This window comes from Podarcis melisellensis, assembly GCF_964234715.1.
Source record: "Podarcis melisellensis genome assembly, chromosome: 3".
Taxonomy (NCBI): Eukaryota; Metazoa; Chordata; class Lepidosauria; order Squamata; family Lacertidae; genus Podarcis; species Podarcis melisellensis.
In genome coordinates, this window is record NC_138530.1 from 255,856 (window position 1) to 276,526 (window position 20,671).

Consider the following 20,671-nt stretch of genomic DNA (forward strand, 5'->3'; position numbering starts at 1 on the left):
CAAGAACAGGGACTTCTCCACGCTGGCCCCTTTCCAATTCCTTCCAAAAGAGCTTGCTGGAATCTGGCTCCATGTCTCTGCCCTCAGACTTTTAAAATAACTCAGTGGTACTAGTTACAGATAGGTAGCCGTGTTGGTCTGCCATAGTCAAAACAAAAAAAATTCCTTCCAGTAGCACCTTAAAGACCAACTAAGTTAGTTCTTGGTATGAGCTTTCGTGTGCATGCACACTTCTTCAGATACACTGAAACAGAGGTTTCCAGACCCTTCTATATAGTGAGAAGGTGGGGAGGGGTATTACTCAGAAGGGTGGTGGGAATGGGTGATGGGCAGATCCTTCTGAGTAATACCCCTCCCCACCTTCTCACTATATAGAAGGAAACTTCTGGAAACTTCTGTTTCAGTGTATCTGAAGAAGTGTGCATGCACACGAAAGCTCATACCAAGAACTGATTCAGTGGTACTACACAGACTTCCTCCACAAACTATATTCTGGCTATATATATGTTCATTCCAGACTTCCTAACATTTTTAAATGTGAATGGAATACCCACAGAATTCCTGAGTGGTCGAGTTCCACCACAAACTCTCTGCCGACGTTTGCTGCTTGGGTGCTTTCAAAGGTTTTGTGCAAAAGAATCTGAGCTGAAATCCAAAGGGATTTTGGGGTGGCGGATTGAAGTTTGTGTGTGTGTGTGTGTGTGTGTGTGTGTGTTACCCTGTGCAGTTTATGACAAAAGCTCATCATCTGGCTCTGCTTGAGAGAAGCAGGCAGAGTAGAGTTTGGATCTTGCCCGATACACAAACAAGGACTCCACTAAATGTCACTCTTTCAGTCTCCTGAAGGCAACCCCTGCTTTTCTCGCTACAACACAATGTGGAAAAGGGAAGGAGGGGCGGTTCCAGGGCTGAACCCTGAGATGGAAAACATGGCCCCTATCAGAGGAGACCCCCTCTAGCCACCCCCCCCTTCCCAGGCCAAAGATGTCATTGCCCTGTTGAGGAAGAGTGACTAAGTGTCACCTGATGCCACTGACAGCTGCTGTTGCTTCTCCCCTCTCTGACCCCCACCCAATTGCTGGGACAAAAATGGCAGCTGGGATGCCATTGGGATCACGTGACCCCCTAAAAATAGCCTGGTAGGCCCAGGACAGGGGCGGGTGGCCAGAAGCAGCTCCAGAAGGAGGCAGAGAGGACTTCCAGGAGCGAGGGCAGCCAGGCCAGGCGAGAGGGAGCCAGGCAGGGGCCAAGGGAGGAAGGGTCCAAGGCCGAGGGGCAGATAGGGGGCAGGGAGAGGACGAGGGAAGAGGGAGGCCCGGGGTGTCTGTCCACAGTTGCCCACCGAGCCCCTTGGAGTGCTGCGGGGATGAACTTTGCCGTGGGCTTCAAGCCGCTCTTGGGGACTTCGCAGAGCATGGACAACCTGGAGAAGCAGCTCATCTGCCCCATCTGCCTGGAGATGTTCACCAAGCCGGTGGTCATCCTGCCCTGCCAGCACAACCTCTGCCGCAAGTGCGCCAATGACATCTTCCAGGTGAGGGCCAGCGGCGTCTCCGCACCTGCCCGGCCAGCTCTCAGCTCTCAGCTCTGGGGTGGAAGTGGGTGGGCTTGGAGGACCCCCGAGTTATCCAGCAGGGAGGGCGTCATGGCCAGAGACTCTCCTCCTTTGCTCTTTGCTGTGAATCTGCCTGAGGGATTTCAGAACAACTTGAGCCAAGCAAAAGTGGAGCCGCCTGCCCCAAAGAAGACTTTGAGGTGTGGGGAGAGAGCAGGGGGGGCAGGAGGATGAGTGGGCTAAGGAGGGTGGGGGGCTCAGGTACTGGACACAGCTCTGGGAAGGGAGACGTGACCAGGAGAGCAGCACAGAAGCAGGGCGGTGCAGTGGTCAGAGTGCCGGACTCGGACCTGGGAGAGACTCAGGTTCGAATCTCCCCCTGGCCATGAAGCTCAATGGGTGGTCAGTCGTGGCCTAACCTACCTGGAAAGGGTGTTGGGCAGATTAAATGGGAAGGAGAACGATGTACAGCCCCTCGAGGTCCTGGGAGAAAAAGGTGGGATAAAATGGCAATAATTACATAGCAAGCCACCTTCCCTTTTCCCTCAGGTGATCCTCAGGCACGATGTGACTCCTTCCTGTCTCCATCGTGGTCCATCCCTGGCCCCCTAATGAGGAAGGGAGGGGGAAATGGAGGTGATGGGGAGGAGCAGCCAGGTGTGGAAGGCCGATGGCTCTCCAGCAGATATTCTTGAGCTGTGATTCCTGCGTTGGGGGGGCTGGACTAGATGACCCTTGGGGGTCCCTCCCAACTCTACAGTTCTATGATTCTATATATGCGACCTGCATTCGGCTTCCTCCATCTTCAGCTGCTCTGATGTGTGTGTTCAGGCATTCACACATCGACATCGTTGCTTCCTGCAAGTAATGAGGTCAGAAGAAAATGAAATGCAGGGCAGATTAAGTTAACTAAGAACAAGTCATCAATAGCACAGACATTATTCAAAGCCTGGCTGCTGGATCAGGCCCACGTAGCTCAGCATCCTGTTTTCACAGATGCCCAAATGGGAAACCACCAGGCAGGATCTGAGCCCAGGAGCCCCCTCCCCACTTGTGGTGTCCAGCAACTAGGATTTCTGTGGAAGCAGAGCCCATCCTGGCCAGGAGCCATTGAGAGCCTCTCCTCCCCCATGAATCTGCCCAGTTCAAGTTGGTGTCCATGGCTGTCTCTTGTGGGAGGGAGTTCCGTAGTTTAACTACACGCGGAGTGAAGAAACCCCTTTTTTAATCCATTCTGAATCTTCCAATATTCGGCTTCCTTTGATGTCCACATCTCCTAGTGTGATGAGAGATGGAGGGAAACTGTTCTTCATCCTCCTTCTCCAGGCCAGGCATCATTTTATAAATTTCAGTGTCCCGATCCGATGCATGAGGCTTTTAGCCTCTTGATAAATTGCAATTCTGTGGTTTCCTGTTGCAGCCTCCCTTCTGAAGTTCTTTTGTTCCAGGATCTGGTCATGTAAGGTCAGCTCCAGTCTCCTGGGCCGTCAAAATGTTCCCTTGCTGTTCTTTTAATATTGCCATTTCTGATGACGGATTTGTATCCATTTATACTTTTGGGTTTGCAATGTGCAGAAGGGGCCTTGTTGGCAGGCGAAGGCAGGCATTGCAAAGCATGAATCCCAGATGCTGTGGGTGGCAGGATTAGGCCCTGTACAGTGTCTCTACTCTGGAGATACTAGTATGGGACCTAATCCTGCCAGGATGAGGACAAAGGGGGTCTCTGAGTCTGGGTCTCTGTTGTGTGGCCTGTTGTTAGCAGGAATTGTCTGTATGTAAGTGGAGTCCTGCAGCCCAAGGCCTGTCAGAAGAGAGCGTCTGTTGTCGTCCAGGATGGTTTTAAATGGGACCTTTGGAAGTCCCATGGAGCAACCTTCTTTTCTGCTGCTCCAGAGAGGAGGACCCAGGCCAATAGATTCAAATGACAAGAAGGGAGATTCCACCTAAACATTTGGAAGAACGTCTTGATGGAAAGAGCTGTCCAACAGTAGAACGGTCTCCCTTGGAAGGTGGTGGACTCTCCTTCCTTGGCGGTTTTTAAGCAGAGGTTGGAGGGCCATCTGTCATGGATGCTTCAGCTGAGATTCCTGCATCTCAGGGGTTGGGCTGGATGACCCTTGAGGTCCCTTCCTACTCTATGATTCTTGAAGTGGGAGCAAGTGGCGACCTGTCATTCTCCTTTGGTGCAGCTGATTCTTCCTTCCTGGGACCCCCCGTTCTGGAGTTCCCTCCACTTTGTCGGGTGGGTATTCCAGTCTGAGGAATGCCTGGCATACATTTTTTCATTGTGAGCTTCTGATGAGTCTGAACAGATGCCGTTCCCTGGGAGGGCTTGGCTGTGGACAATGGATTTTGTGATGTGCTTTGGGTGGGAGCCAAAAGCAGGTCAGCAGGCAGAGCAGGCAGTAGGTTTCCTATTTAAGGTGAGGTTTATTTGTCCATTATGTAGGCAGAGAAGAGTGGACCTCTTTTGTGGAGCAGTCAAGGGATGCTTGTTTTTTGTCAGAGATTGATGTAGATATCGCCAGGGAAGAGATTCATGGGCTGAAACAAGGCAAAGCCACTGTGAGGCAATATCACTCCCGTTTTTTTGCATTGGTCAATGCATTAGGGTGGGAGAAAGAGTCAGCTGCCGTCAGGGACCTGTTTTGGGAGGGGCTGAACGGAGCTGTGAAAGACGAAATTGCAAGGGGGGAGAGGCCCCAAACCACCCAAGATGTAGTGCGGAGGGCGCTAACGATTGGGGTACGCCTGGAAGGACGCCCTTGGAGCATTGGGGACGCACGCCAGCAAGAGCACCGCCTTCCTTTCCCAGGGAAACGGTGCGCGCTCATTCCACGCCTCCGCTGGGAGGGGGAGAAGAGCCGATGGAGATAGGTGGTGCTAAGGCTCGGTCAGCAGCCGGAGCCCTACCACCGGGAGCAGTCAAAACGAAGCCTCCTAGAGGGAACAGGAAATGTTACATCTGCGACAGTGCTCAGCACATGGCGAAAGAGTGTCCCTAGAGGATTCACAAGCACACTGCAGCTTCAGCAACAGTAACAGAATCTGTTCAGCAGAATGCAACGCAGCAGGGAAACGGAATGGTCTGGCTGGAATCGGAGGCACTGGGGCCCAGCCAGAGAAGTCAATGAAGCAGTCCCCAGGGATCTTACAGCCCACAGACCCCCTCCCACCCAAACCAGTGGTGCAACTCACCGCATCTCTCCAGCTTCCCCATGGGCTCACCATGGAAGTCCCGATTACCATTGACTCTGGGAGCAACGCGGACTTTATAGGACTGGAATTTCTCAAGCAACACAACGTGGCGCTCCTACCGGCCATGACACCCCTGAATGTAGTCACGGTGGACAGCAGAGAGCTCCTGGGGGGGCAAGTGCTGCAGCAGACACCTCCGATGGTGATGCGAATTGGGAATCACCGCGAAGTCATCAGCTTCAATGTCACCCACCTGTCAGACACGCCCATAGTGTTGGGCATGAGTTGGCTGGACAGGCACAGCCCGGCATTAGCTTGGTACCAGCGCCAACTGACCTTCAGCTCCTCTTACTGTGCAGAATAATAATAATAATAATAATAATTTATTATTTATACCCCGCCCATCTGGCTGAGTTTCCCCAGCCACTCTGGGCGGCTCCCAATCAGTGTTAAAAACAGTACAGCATTACATATTAAAAACTTCCCTGAACAGGGCTGCCTTAAGATGTTTTCTGAATGTCAGGTAATTCTTTATCTCTTTGACATCTGATGGGAGGGCGTTCCACAGGGCGGGCGCCACTACCGAGAAGGCCCTCTGTCTGGTTCCCTGTAGCCTCACTTCTCGCAATGACGGAACCGCCAGAAGGCCCTCGGCACTGCATCCTCGCTAACCAGGAAGAGGAGGGACAAGAGGATGGACCACAGCTGAACTTAGGCATGTTGCAAGCAGTACCCAACAAGTACAAAGAGTTTTTGGAGGTTTTCTGCGAGAAGGAAGCGGACAAGCTGCCTCCCCACAGGCCCTACGACTGCAAAATTGACCTCCTGCCGGGAGCGACGCTGCCGATGGGGAAACTATATTCCATGTCTGAGGATGAACTGCAGGAACTCAGGGAGTTCATAGATCACAATTTGAAGCGGGGATTCATCCGAGAATCCAAAGCGGTAGGGGGCAGTCCCGTGTTTTTTGTGAAGAAGCGGGACACGCCCCAGAAGAGGTTGGTAGTTGATTTCAGAATCTTAAACTCGAAAACCAAGCCCTCAGCCTTTCCCATGCCCAAGATAGACGACCTGCTGGCGACGGTGAGGAAGGGTCGCATCTTTACCAAGTTGGATCTACGCGGAGCGTACAATCTCATACGCGTGAGGGAGGGCGACGAGTGGAAAACGGCCATGTTTACGCCCCTGGGCACCTATGAATATAGAGTTATGCCTTTTGGATTACAAAATGGCTCCCACTGTTTTCAAGCCTTCATGCACCACGTCTTAGCGGGTCTCCTCTACAAGAAGTGCGTCTGCTTCCTGGACGACATCCTGATCTTCTCGGAGTCGAAGGAGGCTCACGAGGGCGATGTCAAGGAAGTCCTGCAGCGGCTGAGGGACCACAGGCTTTACGCCAAACTGGAGAAGTGCCAGTTCGACAGGACGGAGGTGGATTTCCTGGGGTACAAGCTGTCCGACAAGGGACTCGCCATGGACAGCGCCAAGGTCCATTCGGTGCTGGACTGGAAAAGCCCGCGCAATCGGAAGGAAGTCCAGAGGTTTGTCGGCTTTGCCAACTTTTATCGCAAGTTCATCAAAGGTTTCGCTATGCAGACGGCGGCCATCACCGACACCCTCAGCTCCAAGAAGAAGAAGTTCATCTGGACGGAGCAGGCAGAGCAGTCCTTTCAGAAACTCAAGCGTCTCTTCGCGTCTGAAGAACAACTACTGCATGTGAACCCCAGCAGGCCCATGAGGGTGGAGACGGACGCCTCAGACAGAGCCGTGGGGGCTGTCCTGTTGCAGCAAGACCACCAGGGGGACTGGAGGCCGTGCGCTTTCTACTCCAGGAAGCTCAGCAAGTCGGAACAGAACTACACCATCTGGGACAGGGAGTTGCTGGCCATTCATGCAGCCTTCAAGGCGTGGCGGCATTTCCTCATCGGAGCCAAACACACGGTGCAGGTCCGCACGGACCACAAGAACTTGGAGTACTGGCGCACGGTGAGGTTCCTGAACCAGAGGCACATACGCTGGGCGGAGTTCTTTGCGGATTTCGACTTCAGGATAGAATACATCCCGGGAGACAGCAACACCATGGCGGATGCACTGTCCAGGAAACCGCAGTATCTAGAGGAAGAGGCACCGGCGGCGGCCAAGCACATTTTCGCACCAGAAGCATGGGCGTGCGCCTCAGCCACGGTGGACCTGGAAGCGGTACGTCGCGCGCTGCAGACGGACCCCTTCGCTCAAGCCAAAATGGAGGAGGTGCGCAGCAGCACGGCGGGGGGCGACGAGTTCCAAGTACGTGACGGACTGCTCATACGCAAAGGGGCCCTCTACGCGCCGGGGGACGACCTACGAGCGAGAGTACTGCAACAGTTGCACGACGCACCCAGCGCTGGGCACTTCGGCAAAGAGAAGACGGTGGAATTAGTAGCCAGAGACTTTTGGTGGCCCAAGATGAGAGGGGAGGTCGCGGATTATGTCAATAGGTGCCACACCTGCCAAAGGGCCAAGCCGGTACACAGGCCACCGGCGGGACTGTTGGAACCACTGCAGACACCGTTTGAACCGTGGGAGAGGGTGGCTCTGGACTTTGTCACTGATCTGCCCAGTTCGAGGGGAAAGACAGCAGTACTCGTGGTAGTAGATCTGTTCACCAAGATGGCCCACTTCATTCCTTGCGCGAAGGTGGCCACGGCAGAACAGACGGCCAAACTGTTCATAGACCACGTGTTCAAGGTGCACGGCCTGCCACGGTCCATCCTGTCTGACCGGGGGCGCCAGTTCATTTCGAGTTTCTGGCAGAAGCTGATGGGCATCCTGAACGTCAAAGTCAACCTGTCGTCGGCGAGATACCCACAGACCAACGGACAAGCGGGGAGGGTCAACGTCGTCATGCAGCAGTACCTGAGATGCTACGCGAACCAGCAGCCCTCGACCTGGGTGGACTATCTACCGCTGGCCGAGTTTGCCTACAACAACACGAAGCACGTGTCCACGGGGGTGACACCGTTTTTCGCCAACAATGGGCGGCATCCCAGAACCTTCCCGGGTTTAGAGAAAGTGAGGGAGGGGGAGCCGCAGGGAGCAGACGCTGTGGCAGCGGAGTTACAGGAGGTCCACGAGCAGCTCAGGAGGCAGTTAGAGCTAGCAAAACAAGCTTACAAAGTGCAGGCAGACAGACACAGGAGAGTTGGGGAGGACATCCGGGTGGGGGACTGGGTCTGGTTGGCAGCCCAGGCAGTCCCGGCCAGATCGTTAGCCAAGAAGAAGCTCGGACATAAGCAGCTAGGGCCTTACCAAGTCGAGGCACAGATCAACCCAGTGGCCTTCCGGTTGACACTCCCGGAGGGATCCAGAATGCACCCGGTCTTTCATAGATCAGTGCTAACGCCCTACAAGGCGCCTCACAGGTTCCAGGCGCCAGGGATGGCTCCGAGCCCGCTCAGGGAAGCGCCCACAGTAGGGGGGTCGCCGAGGGCGGAGCCGCTCAACGAGGTCACAGAGATTTTGGACTCCAGATGGGGGGTAGAGGGGGTTGAATATCTCCTCGCCAGGGAAGGTACCCCGGCCAGCGCCAACAGCTGGGTACCGTACTTTGCAGTGGAGGAGCACTTCCTCAAGGACGAGTTCCACGCACTTTTCCCACACAGGCCCATGCCGGCAGATTATTTCGACGAATACCTTTTCACTCCCACACTCTCAGCCAGCACGTTTCAGGGGTTCTCTTCAGCTGAGGACAAAGCGCCAGAGACTAGCTCCCCAGAGGGATCACTCTCAGGGTTCGGCACAGGGGGCTCCTATTGGTGGGAGGATCAACCTGAGGTGGGGTGGCGCAGAGGGATGCCGAGAGGGCCACTGCACGCAGCATCACCCCAGGAGACGGGGGATGAGGGGGTCATGGGCGAGTTGGGGGAAGATCCCGGGTTCGAACATGCCGCCCAGGAGATGGAAGCCGAGGAGATCGCCGTCGATGAGCCCGTACAGGACTTCCCGGACTTATCCCGATGGCTGCACGCCACGGGGGACGAACTGTATCCTGCACTCACCCCCACAACACTGGAGCCACCGGAACCTGCACCTGAAGAGGGGAAGGGGGAAGGGGGGGCTTCGAGGGGGGGATGGATGTCAGGGGTTCAGGAGCAGAGACACAGGAGGGGGAGCAAATGGAGAGCGAGGAGGAGGAATCCGAGGGGGGAGTAGGCAGTGACAGTGGTCAGAGAGATTCCTCGAGTCTCACCAGCGAATCGGAAGACTCGCAGAAGGGAGCGCCCGTGGCCAGGGCGAGGGGGGTGCCAAAGGGGAAGCCCCAGAAACAAGGGGCCAGCGGGGACTCCTTGAGCAGCAGCTGGAAATCAGGACCAGCTTCCCCACCAGAGCACAGTAGGGGGGAGGAATCCCAGGAATCGGGAACAGTGTTCTCGCCACCAGCGAGAGGAGATGAGTCAGGGTTGACCACGCCCACATCGGAGAGCGGGGGAACGGTCAGGAGGAAGGTTACCGGCTGGGCGCGCGCGCCAAGTTCAAATGTACAGGCGAGCGGCACAGCAGGTAGCCCGGATGAGGAGCCAGGTCCTAAAGCCCGCCGGAAGGAAGGGCAAGACTCAGGAGGGTCAGCGTCAGAAGAGTCCAGGAAGGAGGAAACCCCAGGGGGCAGAAGGACCCAGCGAAGAAAGGAACAGCGCAGGAGGTGGAGCCGGGCTAGGATCTTAAACTGGTGCGGAAGGGGTAGTGAGTCAGAGGGGACTTCGCCGGTCTGAAGTGAAGACGTAGGATTGCACGCTCTGGGGTTTGAAATGGAAACTAAGCTTCAATAAAGACTTTTGTACATTAAATCAACTGGGCGTTGGTCCTCTGTGAGCTGGGACCTGGAGGCAGTCCTGACAACAGGATATTCAAAAGGGTTTTCCAATCTACGGTACATTCCCACGTTATACTGCTGCTTAATTTTGGGACTGTTTTAAACTTTGCTGAGGGCTCTCTCCTGTTGGAGAGGGTGCAAAGCCCCACGTTTTGAATCTAGGCACCCTGTCAACTATTTTTTTCATTACCCACATGTGGGTCAGATCTATTTCCCGCCCCCCACAGTGACCCCTCCTTCCTCCCCCCCCAGGCCTCCAACCCTCTCTGGCAGTCGCGCGGCTCCACGTCGGTGTCCTCAGGAGGTCGGTTCCGGTGCCCATCCTGCCGGCATGAAGTGGTGCTGGACCGGCATGGCGTTTATGGGCTGCAGCGCAACCTCCTCGTGGAAAACATCATTGACATCTACAAGCAGGAATCCTCTCGGTAAGCAGCGGGCAGGGAGAGGCGCTCAGACCTTCGAGGGGCCCCCACCTCTGCTCACAGGCATGTCCACCCTGAAGCTTCCCTTCCGGCCAGATGAGGGAGCAGCTCTCAGATTCTGGGATTCCTGCATCGCAGGGGTGGACTAGAGGACCCTTGGGGTCCCTTCATACTATACAATCTATGGTCCAATAACCAGCACATCTTCCCCTCCTCCTGCAAAGGGGCAAATGAGCTTTCAACCTGCAGGACACTTTTTGAATTAGCCCTTATCAAAATACACACAAGCCAGAGCTTTTCTGCTATTCCCAAACCTTGCCAGGTCTGCAGAACCTGAGCTGCTTTTGTTGGCTGCCTGCTCTGCTGTGTTTCTGCTCCCTCTTCCTGGGTCGGCCTAGAAACTGAACCATGTAATCCTCTATTTATTAGTTGGTTGGCTGCATTTCTACCTCACCTTTACCTATGGGACCTTACGGTCTTCAGACAAAAACATCTTGGAGGTCCCGGGCCACAGGGAGGTCAGGCTGGCCTCAACTAGAGCCAGGGCCTTTTCGACCTTGGCCCCGATCTGGTGGAACGCTCTGTCCCAAGAGATTAGTGCCTTGCGGAACTTGACGTCTTTCCGCAGGGCCTGCAAGACAGAGCTGTTCCACCAGACCTTGGCCAGGGCACAGCCTGACTCCCTCCTTTGGTAATCCTCACAGAACTCTAGCCCAATGGGTGCCATCAATTTGACTTGAACTGATTTTAGAATGAATTGATTTTAGAATGCTGTATTATTTTACTGTTGTTAGCCACTCTGAGCCCGGCTTCAGCTGGGGAGGGCGAGATATAAATAAAATTTTATTATTATTATTATCTCAAGGGAGCTCCAGGTGCTGCAACATGGATCTCCCTCTCCTCGTTTAACCCCCACAACGCCCCTGTGAGGCGGGTTAGGCGGAGAGAGGCAGTGACTGGCTGAAGGCCATGCCCAGTGGAGATGTTTAAACCGTGGTTTCCCAGGTCCCAGTCTGACACTCTGACCACTGTGCCACAATGCCTCTGAGGGTCAGGCACTTTGGCCTGCTGCATCCCGGGTGAAGGCGGTGTCCCAGTTCTACACTGGTTTGAGGTGACCATGACAAAAGGTCATTTCCTGGCCAAATCATGAACATTCGTCTGAGGGGTGGGTTGAGGAGGAGGGGCAATGTCGGGGGGGTTCACCCAGCCTTTCCTTCTCCCTGCTGTGCCCCCCCAGACCCCTCCATGCCAAGGCGGAGCAGCAGCTGATGTGTGAGGAGCATGAGGAGGAGAAGATCAACATCTACTGCCTCACCTGCGAGGTCCCCACCTGCTCCATGTGCAAAGTCTTTGGGGCCCACAAGGACTGCGAAGTGGCCCCTCTGACCAACATCTACAAGCGCCAGAAGGTACCAAGCAGCAGAGGCAGCGCGGGGGGGGGGGGCTGCCCTCTCCCTGCAGCCCCACTGGCACTCTCTGGCCTGGGCAGGCAGGGGTGGGGGCAGGAGCTGCCTTTGGCTTTGGAGCCCTGGACACGGTGGTCCCCCACCACCTCCGAGAGACTCCAGGGGCTCCAGTTGCTGACGCAGGTTCTGTTTCCTTGGAATGAAGGTCAGCGGAGACTGTGGTGCCTTTAGGGTTTCATTTACCCATATATACAAAGGATGGGATGCGGGGGGCGCTGTGGGTTAAACCACAGAGCCTAGGACTTGCTGATCAGAAGGTTGGCGATTCAAATCCCTGCGACGGGGTGAGCTCCGGTTGCTCGGTCCCTGCTCCTGCCAACCTAGCAGTTCGAAAGCACATCAAAGTGCAAGTAGATAAATAGGTACTGCTCCGGCGGGAAGGTAAACGGCATTTCCATGCGCTGCTCTGGTTCGCCAGAAGCGGCTTAGTCCTGCTGTACGCCAGCTCCTTCGGCCAGTAAAGCGAGATGAGCGCCGCAACCCGAGTCAGCCACGACTGGACCTAATGGTCAGGGGCCCCTTTACCTTTACAAAGGATGAGCACAGGATGGAGGGGCTCCCCGCATCAGCACCCTGACAGGTCTTGCTTCCTCATTAGCCGCAGCTTTGGATTCAGCACAGAACAAGCGAGTCTCTGTGTCTCCAACTTCCAGCCTTCTCCCCACTCTGCTCAGCTCACCCACTTCACACTGGCATCTAAGGGAGGGGGTGCAGGAGAGGCCCCCCCATTAGCCTGGAGGGCCCCCTCACGGATCTTGCAACATGACGAGGACACTGAAGTGGTCAGCTGAGGTTGTCTTTGTGGGAATGTTCAGGGTGGCAGGAGAGGATATATTGTTTATTTATATCCTTCCAAACTTTTGCTAGCAAGTTTCTTTATGTAGCAGAGTTACATTCCCTTTTCTTACATGCACAGCAGATAGCTGGCTGCAGGCTCGTGTGCGCCTCTCACTGGTATACAATTCAGTCTGTCTCAGATTGAATTGTAAAGTCCTGGTAAGTTCTCTTAAAAGAATAAAGACATGACAATCTTATTGTCAGCTGGATTACTGAAGGGAGACTTAGTTACAAATATGTACATGTGGATCTACCCCACATGGGGGAATAATCCCAGTGCTTCTGCTGGATGGCAGAAGCACTGGAATGAAGAAGTGAAAGAGAGAGAGAGTCCTGTGTGATTCGTCCTTTTGTTACCTGGACAGGTAAGGTCACGCCCACTTCTAGTCACATGCAAAGGAAGAATACTCCAGCCCAGGAGGAACAGGAAGTTTTGACTGGCTGGACCAAGGGTCAGCAAACGTTTTCAGCAGGGGGCCGGTCCACTGTCCCTCAGACCTTGTGGGGGGCCGGACTATATTTTGAAAAAAAATAATGAATGAATTCCTATGCCCCACAAATAACCCAGAGATGCATTTTAAATAAAGGGACACATTCTACTCATGTAAAAACACGCTGATTCCTGGACCGTCCATGGGCCGGATTTATAAGGCAATTGGGCTGGATCCGGCCCCTGGGCCTTAGTTTGCCTACCCATGGGCTGGACCAAACATCCCCTTGCATGTCCACTCTAGGAAAACAAGGAATGTTGTATTTGACTGCTCCCAGGGGATTACATCCCACAGTCTTCCTCCCTCTTTCCGACTGGGCAGGGGGAGCTGAGCGATGGCATCGCCATGCTGGTGGCTGGGAACGACCGGATCCAGGCCATCATCACCCAGATGGAGGAGATCTGCAAAACCATTGAGGTGAGTGGGGAGGAGCCTCCGTGGGCGCCCGGTTGGGGCTCGTCTCTTCTGGTGGATCCCCTGCCCAAGTGAAATCTGGGGAGAAGAGGCCCCCTCTAGAATTTGCAGGGAATTCTGAAGCCCCAGGAGATTTCTGAGCTGATTTAAAAACCTGCCATTATATAGCCTTAAACCTTCAAAGTTGCAATTGCCTTTGGACCCCCCTCTGGGGCCAAAAGGTGACTCACAAATAAAGGAACCGGGTGAGTCCTGCCAAGGGGCCAACTGAGCCCTCCCCAGATGGTGAAAAGAGGCCTTTTCAAAACCTGGCAGGCTGGTGGTTTCTAAAGTGGGTGGTAGTGTTGCCTGGGGGGGCAGTGGGACTACCGGGGGGGGGGGGCTAAGATGCAGTGGGGTGCTGGAAGTTCAGATTAATCTCTGGCTTCAGGGTCACTGGATCACGTTCATCCAATTTGGCATATTAATCAAGCTTAATAGTTTAAATTGCATTTTGAATAAATGTGCAATTCATTGTTTTGAATTTTATTGTGCTGCTGTTGAACGATCCTTTCTATAGGGTGGGGTGGGGGCCTCTGGGTTCATGCGTTTATGGAGCCAAAGGGGCAGAAGCCCAGAAAGGTTTGGGAGCCCACCGTTGTTGTAAACAAAATTTGCCCTTTTCTCCTCATGGGGTATCCAAGAGCCCATATAGAGTCCTTACATAGGTTCCCTATTGGTAGGTGAAAATAACATAGGCCAACCAGAGAATATTGAGAAGCCAAGCAGCTAGTAAGCCTGATCTTTACTGATCTGTTGCAACAGGGTCCTCACTCACCACATGCAGGAGGGAGGAGGAACCCAGAACCAGGGTGTGCCTGCCCTTATATAGACATTTTAAATTCCCTGCCCTGGAGCTCAAGACCACCTCTCCATGCATCATACATACATCACAAAAGGGGTGTAACCCAAGACCACCACCCCAGATACATCATACCTACATCACAGAAAAGGCGGTTTACAGCAGAAATCTGAGTGGTTTGTTTACCTCCTGCCAGCCAGGTTACCTGTTGAATGGTCACTTGATTGGATTGCCTGAGGAGCCTGGCCAGTCTTTTGTAATGTTAAATACTTAGTTCCTGAGCCAGGTCACAGGCTCACCCTGTTCATACACAGACATACCCTTAAGACAGGATTTGTTAAGGAAAATATAATGGGGAGGCTTTTCCATTTTACTTTGACCTCGCAGATAAAACATTTGCTCAGTTTGGGAATCAAAATGGTTCCAGGTCGGTCTTCCTGTGCTGATCTATGTACATGCTTGGTTGGTGCACTTATGAGCATTTAAGATATCTAAGACCTCAAAATCCCTATCACACCGTGCTAACCTGCTGCCCGCCTCCCCTGGCAGGACAACGCCCGGCGGCAGAAGCAGCACCTCTGCCTGCGCTTTGACTCCTTGTACAGCATCCTGGAAGAGCGCAAGAAGGAGCTTCTGCTGGAGATTGGACGGGAGCAGGACGACAAGCTCCAGCGGGTGCGGGGCCTGATCCGCCAGTATGGGGACCACCTTGAGGTCTCCTCCAAGCTGGTGGAGTCGGCCATCCAGTCCATGGAGGAGCCCCAAATGGCTGTCTACCTCCAGGTACAATCAGGTGGGGTGGAAGGAGCGGGAGGGGGGACTGGGCAGGGCAGGATGCTTGAGGTGGGTGGGCAGGGTGGGTGGGGGGCAGGGACCCAAAGAAAATAGTGGGGGGGCTGTGCAAACCCTGGGGGAAACAATGGACCCCTTTTGGTTTGTGAAGGGGGTTGTTCTACCTGCCAGGGCTGGTGCTGAAACGCTCTCTTTCTTTTCCTACAGCAGGCAAAGGAGCTGATCAAAAAGTGAGTAGCATGAGATGGGGAGCAAGGAGCAGAGCCTCTCGCATCTTTCCCAGGGGGGGGAGGGGCTCAGCACCACCCCACAGACCAGGGGCACAACGGTGGGCCCAGCCAACAGTCGGGGGCAGCCCTCACCCAGGCGCCAGAGTTTCACCCCCTGACTCAGCCCCATATTGGCTCTCCTGGATCCTCTTGACCTTGAGGTTCCAAACTGGGAGGCCCCCCCCCCCCCGACTCCACACCCCCCCCCGACCAGCTGGGTCTCTCTCTGGGTTCAGAGGCAGCCTTAATGCAAGTCCAGCTATGGAATAAGCTGGCTCTCCTTCACAAATAGTCTGGCAACAGCTAGGGAAGTAAGTTTAAACATAATATTTACTTAGTTTATATTCATGCGTTGGATCACAACAATGGCAGCAGTCAAAGCTTTGCAGGCAAAATACTTCCATGTCCAGGATAACCTGCATCCAAAGCCGGTCAAAGGAAGAGGGGCAGGGACAGGAAGTGTCCTCCAGGAATGCAGGGGAAATGACCTCACACAGAGCCCTCTCTACCAATCGTATCTCTATGGTCTGAGTATCCACCTACCAGCAAGACAGCCCAGTGTTGTTAGTCCCAAGAATATGCTTTTGTTAAATTTGGCTGCTAATCTCCCACGCTATGGAAGGGAAAGGATATCGCGTTTCTTCACACACTTTGTGCTGCAACACAGGTGTAAAGTTGGCCTGCCTGCCTGCCTGTCTGCCTGGTGAATGGGCTCTGTCCCACCTCTCTCCTCCTTTCCCCCACAGAATCACAGACATGTCCAAAGTCTCTATGAGCAGCCACCCTGAGCCTGGCTATGAAAGCATGGACCACTTCACGGTCAACATCGACCATGTGGCGGAAATGCTGAGGACAATTGAATTCCAGACAGGTGAGACTCACACCTGGACCAGAAGGGGATGGGAAGAAGGGGAGGCTGCCGCCGGCTGGCCATCTCCTTCCCTGGGCAGAGCTCAGGATCGCTGCTGGCCTGCTGGGCTGAGCCGCAGTCAGGGAAGGAGCTGGTATCACCTGGGACACAAGGAAGAGGGAGCCCCACTGAGCCTGTCTGCTCCTCCAACCCCAATATCCTGGCAGACAGCGATGAAAAGCTGGCAGTTTTAGTCCGAAGAGCGTTCACAGAATCCTAGAACTGTAAAGTCGGAAGAGACTCCAAGGGTCATCTAGTCCAGCCCCCGTGTTGCAGGTACGATTGTGTCTGTGTCTGCACAGAAGACACCTAGAACCCTGCTTGCACCTGCCAGCACAGCAGACACTTGGGCTTCCAGAAAACCTTTGACAAAAAGTTATGCACGATTGATGCAAAGAGAGAAAATGTCCCTTCCCCATCTCCATGAGATCCTGCAACTTTTCCTGAGGTGGTGGGTGGGCAACAGTGTGGGATGTGACATCACAGAAAGCAGTCAAGTACAGCATTTCCTGTTTGGCCAGAGTGGACCCACAGGGGGATGTTGCTCTAGCCAAGAGGGCTTCCTGTCACACCTGGTCTGGAGCATCCTCCCCCTGCATGTGACCAGGTAGATGGGTGTGACCCTGGGCGACCCCATAAAAGGGCTGGTCGCGCAGCCATCTTCCCTTTTCCGCCTTATTCCATCCTGATGCCTTTTGCTGTCTGCTGGCCCTCAGCCAGCAGCACGTGGGCTCATCCCCCATATGGGGATGAACCCACACACTCTTCTCTAACTGCAAGCTAAAGCCTGCCTTCAGGATTATACTGTGAACTGAATGTAAGTAAACTTCTTATAAAGAAGTGTCTTTATTCTTTTTAAGAGGGAACAAAGGGGAATTTGCCAGGAACAACCCAACCTGCACAAGTCAGACTGGATTGCTTAACTCAAGAGATTCTAACGAATCTACCAACTAGTTTCCTGCGATATAGAGGGGAATGTGCTCTGCTACCAGCTCACTAGCATGAGCGCGGAAGGATAATATTCAGTTCATATATCCTCTCCTACTATCCACAACATTTCCAGCTGAAGGAAGGGCTTTCTTCACAAAGTGTCCCTCTCTCTCCTCCCCGCTTTTAGATGCTGCTGGAGAGGACGCGGAGCAGGAGGGGCTTGGCCCAGAGGGGGGCTTGGAGGCAGAAGAGGGAGAACATCTGGAGGGGACAGATGCCCCTGAGGGGACGGAAGGTGAGCTGGGACTGGAAGGGAGAGGGGGCAAGGGGGATGCTTGGTGGTGGGGCTGCTTGGCGGTGGGGCTGGGGGTTGGCACAGCCATCAGGCACCGTGAGTTCTGGGTGGGTCAACGAGACCTGGGTTCCGGAAGAGTCCATCAATCTCACACCCGCAATTTACTCAGGAAGCCAGGAATGGGTCTGTGGGAAGATGCATGACGGATAAGAGAAAGAACTTCTTCCCGCAGTGAAGAGTCAAACTGTGGAACTCCCCTCCTCAGGAGAATATCAAATTCATGGAGGAGGAGGAGGAGGAGAGGGCTATCAAGGGAAGCCACAGGAGGGAAGGGGGCTCTTGGGATCAGATCCTGCTTCCTGGTTTCTTTATGGAGCATCCAGCACTGGCAGACTTTGGGCTCTCAAATGTCAGCAGCAGCCTAGAATTGCCCCCTCCTTGTTCTCCATTCTACAGCATTGCTGTGGTGCCCCCTGCTGTGCGGCACCCAGTATGACTGCGCTGCTCAGGCAGCTGTGGAACGGCCTCTGCACCCAGGTGGCCCCCGTGAGAGAGGAGGCTGGGCTGGAAGGGCCAATGGCTGCCTGACCCGGTCGGTTTCTCTTCCGTTCTGAATGCAAATCTGGCGGTGGTGGTGGGAGAGCTCTTCCTGCCCCTCTTCCAGTGATGGGTCTCTGTGAAACTGACTGCCTTTGCTGTTGTAGAAGCTTCTGTGTAGAATCATAGAATGGTAGAGCTGGGAGGGACCCCAAGGGCCATCTAGACCAACCCCAGAGGTGGCTTTAGGGTGTCATGACCGGTTTGCTTGCAGAGTGTAGAACAGAGTGCGGGGGGGGGGCACCAAATTTTAGCACCACACCGGGCACTGCTGAAATTGGAGACCCCAAATTGACCACTGCCAACCCCCTGAAATGCACACACTGCAGGTGAAGAAGACAAAGAAGAGGAGGCCAGGACTGCTCAGCCGGCTTTGGCCGGAAGCATTCTCACTCCAGCAGGGTCCAGGCAGGCAGCAGCATAGGCCAGAGGTCACATCCCATAATAGAGGGAAGGGCCATTATACTTGGTGGTGGAGCACCTGCCCTGCTTGCAGGTATGCTCCCCCATCTGCCCCAGGGGCTTCAGAGACCTTGGGGGGCCGCTGTCCCCTAAGCTCAATGGACCAAGCAAGGGCCTCACTCTGCGCCAGGCAGCTGCTTCCTCTCTTTCTCTGAGCTTGGGCTCAGACACGGGCCCTCCCCACTGGCAGAGCCTGACGTGTGAACCAGAGAGTTGTTGTAGAATTGAATGGGATCCACGGAGTCATCTAGTCCACCCCTGGCAACGTCATGGGCTTCAGGGCTCTTGGGTCTCTCTTTTCTCTGCCTAGATGGAGAGAACCTGCCCCGGCTGAGGCCAAAGCCAGCGAGTGCCTCTCATGGTAAGTGCGTCCTGGATCTGACCCTGGGAGACCCCATAAAAGGGCTGGTCACGCAGACATCTTCCCTTTTCCGCCTTATTCCACCCTGGTGTGTTTTGCTGTCTGCTGGCCCTCAGCCAGCAGCACGTGGGCTCAGCTCCCACAAGGGATGAACCCACACTCTCTGCCTTCAGGAGCATACTGTGAACTGAATGTAAGTAAACTTCCCCAGCACACCTGCCTCAGCCCAAATGAGGCTGGGGGGGGGGGGAGTCAGGAATATGGATGTGGCTCCAGCTCCTCCCCCCCCTTGGGGATCAGCCTGGCCATGAGCTCCGTTGAGCATCTGCAGTCCATTGGCTCCACACTGAGTGGGGCACAGTCTGGCTTCCCCCCAAGGCATCTCCCCGCCTCCAGAAGTTTAAAAATCGGAGGTTTTTAAAGAAAACCTGAGGACTCCCAAATGCACAGGGCTCCACGCCTCCTTGCTTTTCTGCTCCGAGCTGGACGTGAAAGAGAAATTCGGGGGGGGGCTGCCCTCTGTCTTCCCAGGCACCCCCTCCCCCAATGCTGAGTGTGACTCTTTCCCCCTCAAGCAGGTCAGCACTGAGGAGTCAAGCAGCAGCGCTCCCCCCCCCCGCCGCCCCCGCCAAAGGACTTCCTCGCTTTCGCCTGCACTTTGCCGAGTTTTTAATCTGCCGAGAGAATAAAGTTGTGCCACGTTTGCTAAAGCCGCTGGTTCCAGATCCCGTTTTCCTTTTTGTGGGAAGGGGCGCTTTCTCGGCCTGAGGCAGCGAAGCCCCTTCGGAAGAAAGTGGAAGTGGCATGGGGGGGGCGAGGGAGTCCAAGGATCACCTGGGACTGTAGTCTTGGAAGGTAGCCCCAGGGGTCATCTAGTCCAACCCCGCTGCCATGCAGGAATCGCCGCTAAAGAGCCCCTTTAAAACTGCCCTCCGGCAGAGTCCGTCCCCAGGGTCTCTGGCCGCGAGGAGCGAAGAGGAGGACTGAGACGGGGCGAGTGGAAGAGGCTGGGCGAGGGCAGCGGGGAATCCGGAGACAGGCGCTCCCGTTTCTCCAGCGCCCCAGCCGGGCTGCCGAGGAGGCGGAGAGGAGCCCACAGCGTGGACCACCCGGAGACCCCGGGGGGAGGGGCGAGGGGCTGGAACAAGGGCAGAACCCCCCCCTTTCCCCCCAAGCTGAAAAGATCCGAAAACTTTTCCAAATAAGCGAATCGCTCCAACCCCTCGATGGACTTTTCCCGAACCTTTTCCAGCTCCACAAAATCATTTTTGCTCTGAGAGGAGAAAAACTTCCCCACGCCATGCATCATTTAATAAGCACGGACTGCGTCGCCTCTTCCTCCCTTTTCCCTAAACTAAAAGGTCCCAAATGCTGCTTTCTGCGCAGGGGAGCAGCCACTCCCCGCCCCCGACCGTTTTGGTTGCGCTTTTCTGAACTCTGCAATATCTCTTTCGAGGTGAGGCGGCCAGAAATGCACACAGTTAAATGTCGTCGCACCATCGATTTGCATTTCTATAATCACGATAAGGTAAAGGTAAAGGTACCCCTGCCCGTACGGGCCAGTCTTGCCAGACTCTGGGGTTGTGCGCCCATCTCACTCAAGAGGCCAGGGGCCAGCGCTGTCCGGAGACACTTCCGGGTCACGTGGCCAGCGTGACATCGCTGCTCTGGCGAGCCAGAGCCGCACACGGAAACGCCGTTTACCTTCCCGCTGGTAAGCGGTCCCTATTTATCTACTTGCACCCGGAGGTGCTTTCGAACTGCTAGGTTGGCAGGCGCTGGGACCGAGCAGCGGGAGCGCACCACGCAGCAGGGATTCGAACCGCCGACCTTTCGATCAGCAAGTCCTAGGCGCTGAGGCTTTAACCCACAGCGCCGCCTGTGTCCCAGATAATCACGATAGTGGCAGTTTTATTTCCAACACCTTTCCTAAGGATCCCTCGCGTGAAATCTGCCTTTCCCGCACCTGCCGCGCGTGG

General features: G+C 54.8%; 1 protein-coding gene across 2 annotated transcripts; it reads left to right on the forward strand.

Annotated features, from left to right (window-relative positions):
• The first annotated feature begins 1,276 nt into the window (after positions 1–1,276).
• Positions 1,277–19,402, forward strand: TRIM54 (tripartite motif containing 54). Of its 2 annotated transcripts, none has more exons than XM_081904269.1 (10): positions 1,277–1,534; positions 9,855–10,027; positions 11,265–11,436; positions 13,143–13,238; positions 14,626–14,859; positions 15,076–15,098; positions 15,884–16,008; positions 17,165–17,272; positions 18,642–18,692; positions 19,268–19,402. In XM_081904269.1, exons 1-10 carry the CDS (start codon positions 1,367–1,369, stop codon positions 19,279–19,281), a joined length of 1,164 nt encoding a protein of 387 aa, XP_081760395.1. In that variant the 5' UTR covers positions 1,277–1,366; the 3' UTR covers positions 19,282–19,402. The 2 variants fall into 2 exon arrangements, with proteins under 2 accessions (XP_081760395.1, XP_081760396.1); XM_081904270.1 differs by having other exon boundaries at positions 19,271–19,402.
• Positions 19,403–20,671: the final 1,269 nt, after the last annotated feature.

Bases quoted from the DNA above. Each gene is read 5' to 3' on its own strand.
- TRIM54 (XM_081904269.1), top strand. From the start codon at position 1,367: ATGAACTTTGCCGTGGGCTTCAAGCCGCTCTTGGGGACTTCGCAGAGC. The intron at 1,535-9,854 runs GTGAGGGCCAGC...CTCCCCCCCCAG, and splicing joins GCGCCAATGACATCTTCCAG to GCCTCCAACCCTCTCTGGCA. The intron at 17,273-18,641 runs GTGAGCTGGGAC...TTCTCTGCCTAG, and splicing joins TGCCCCTGAGGGGACGGAAG to ATGGAGAGAACCTGCCCCGG.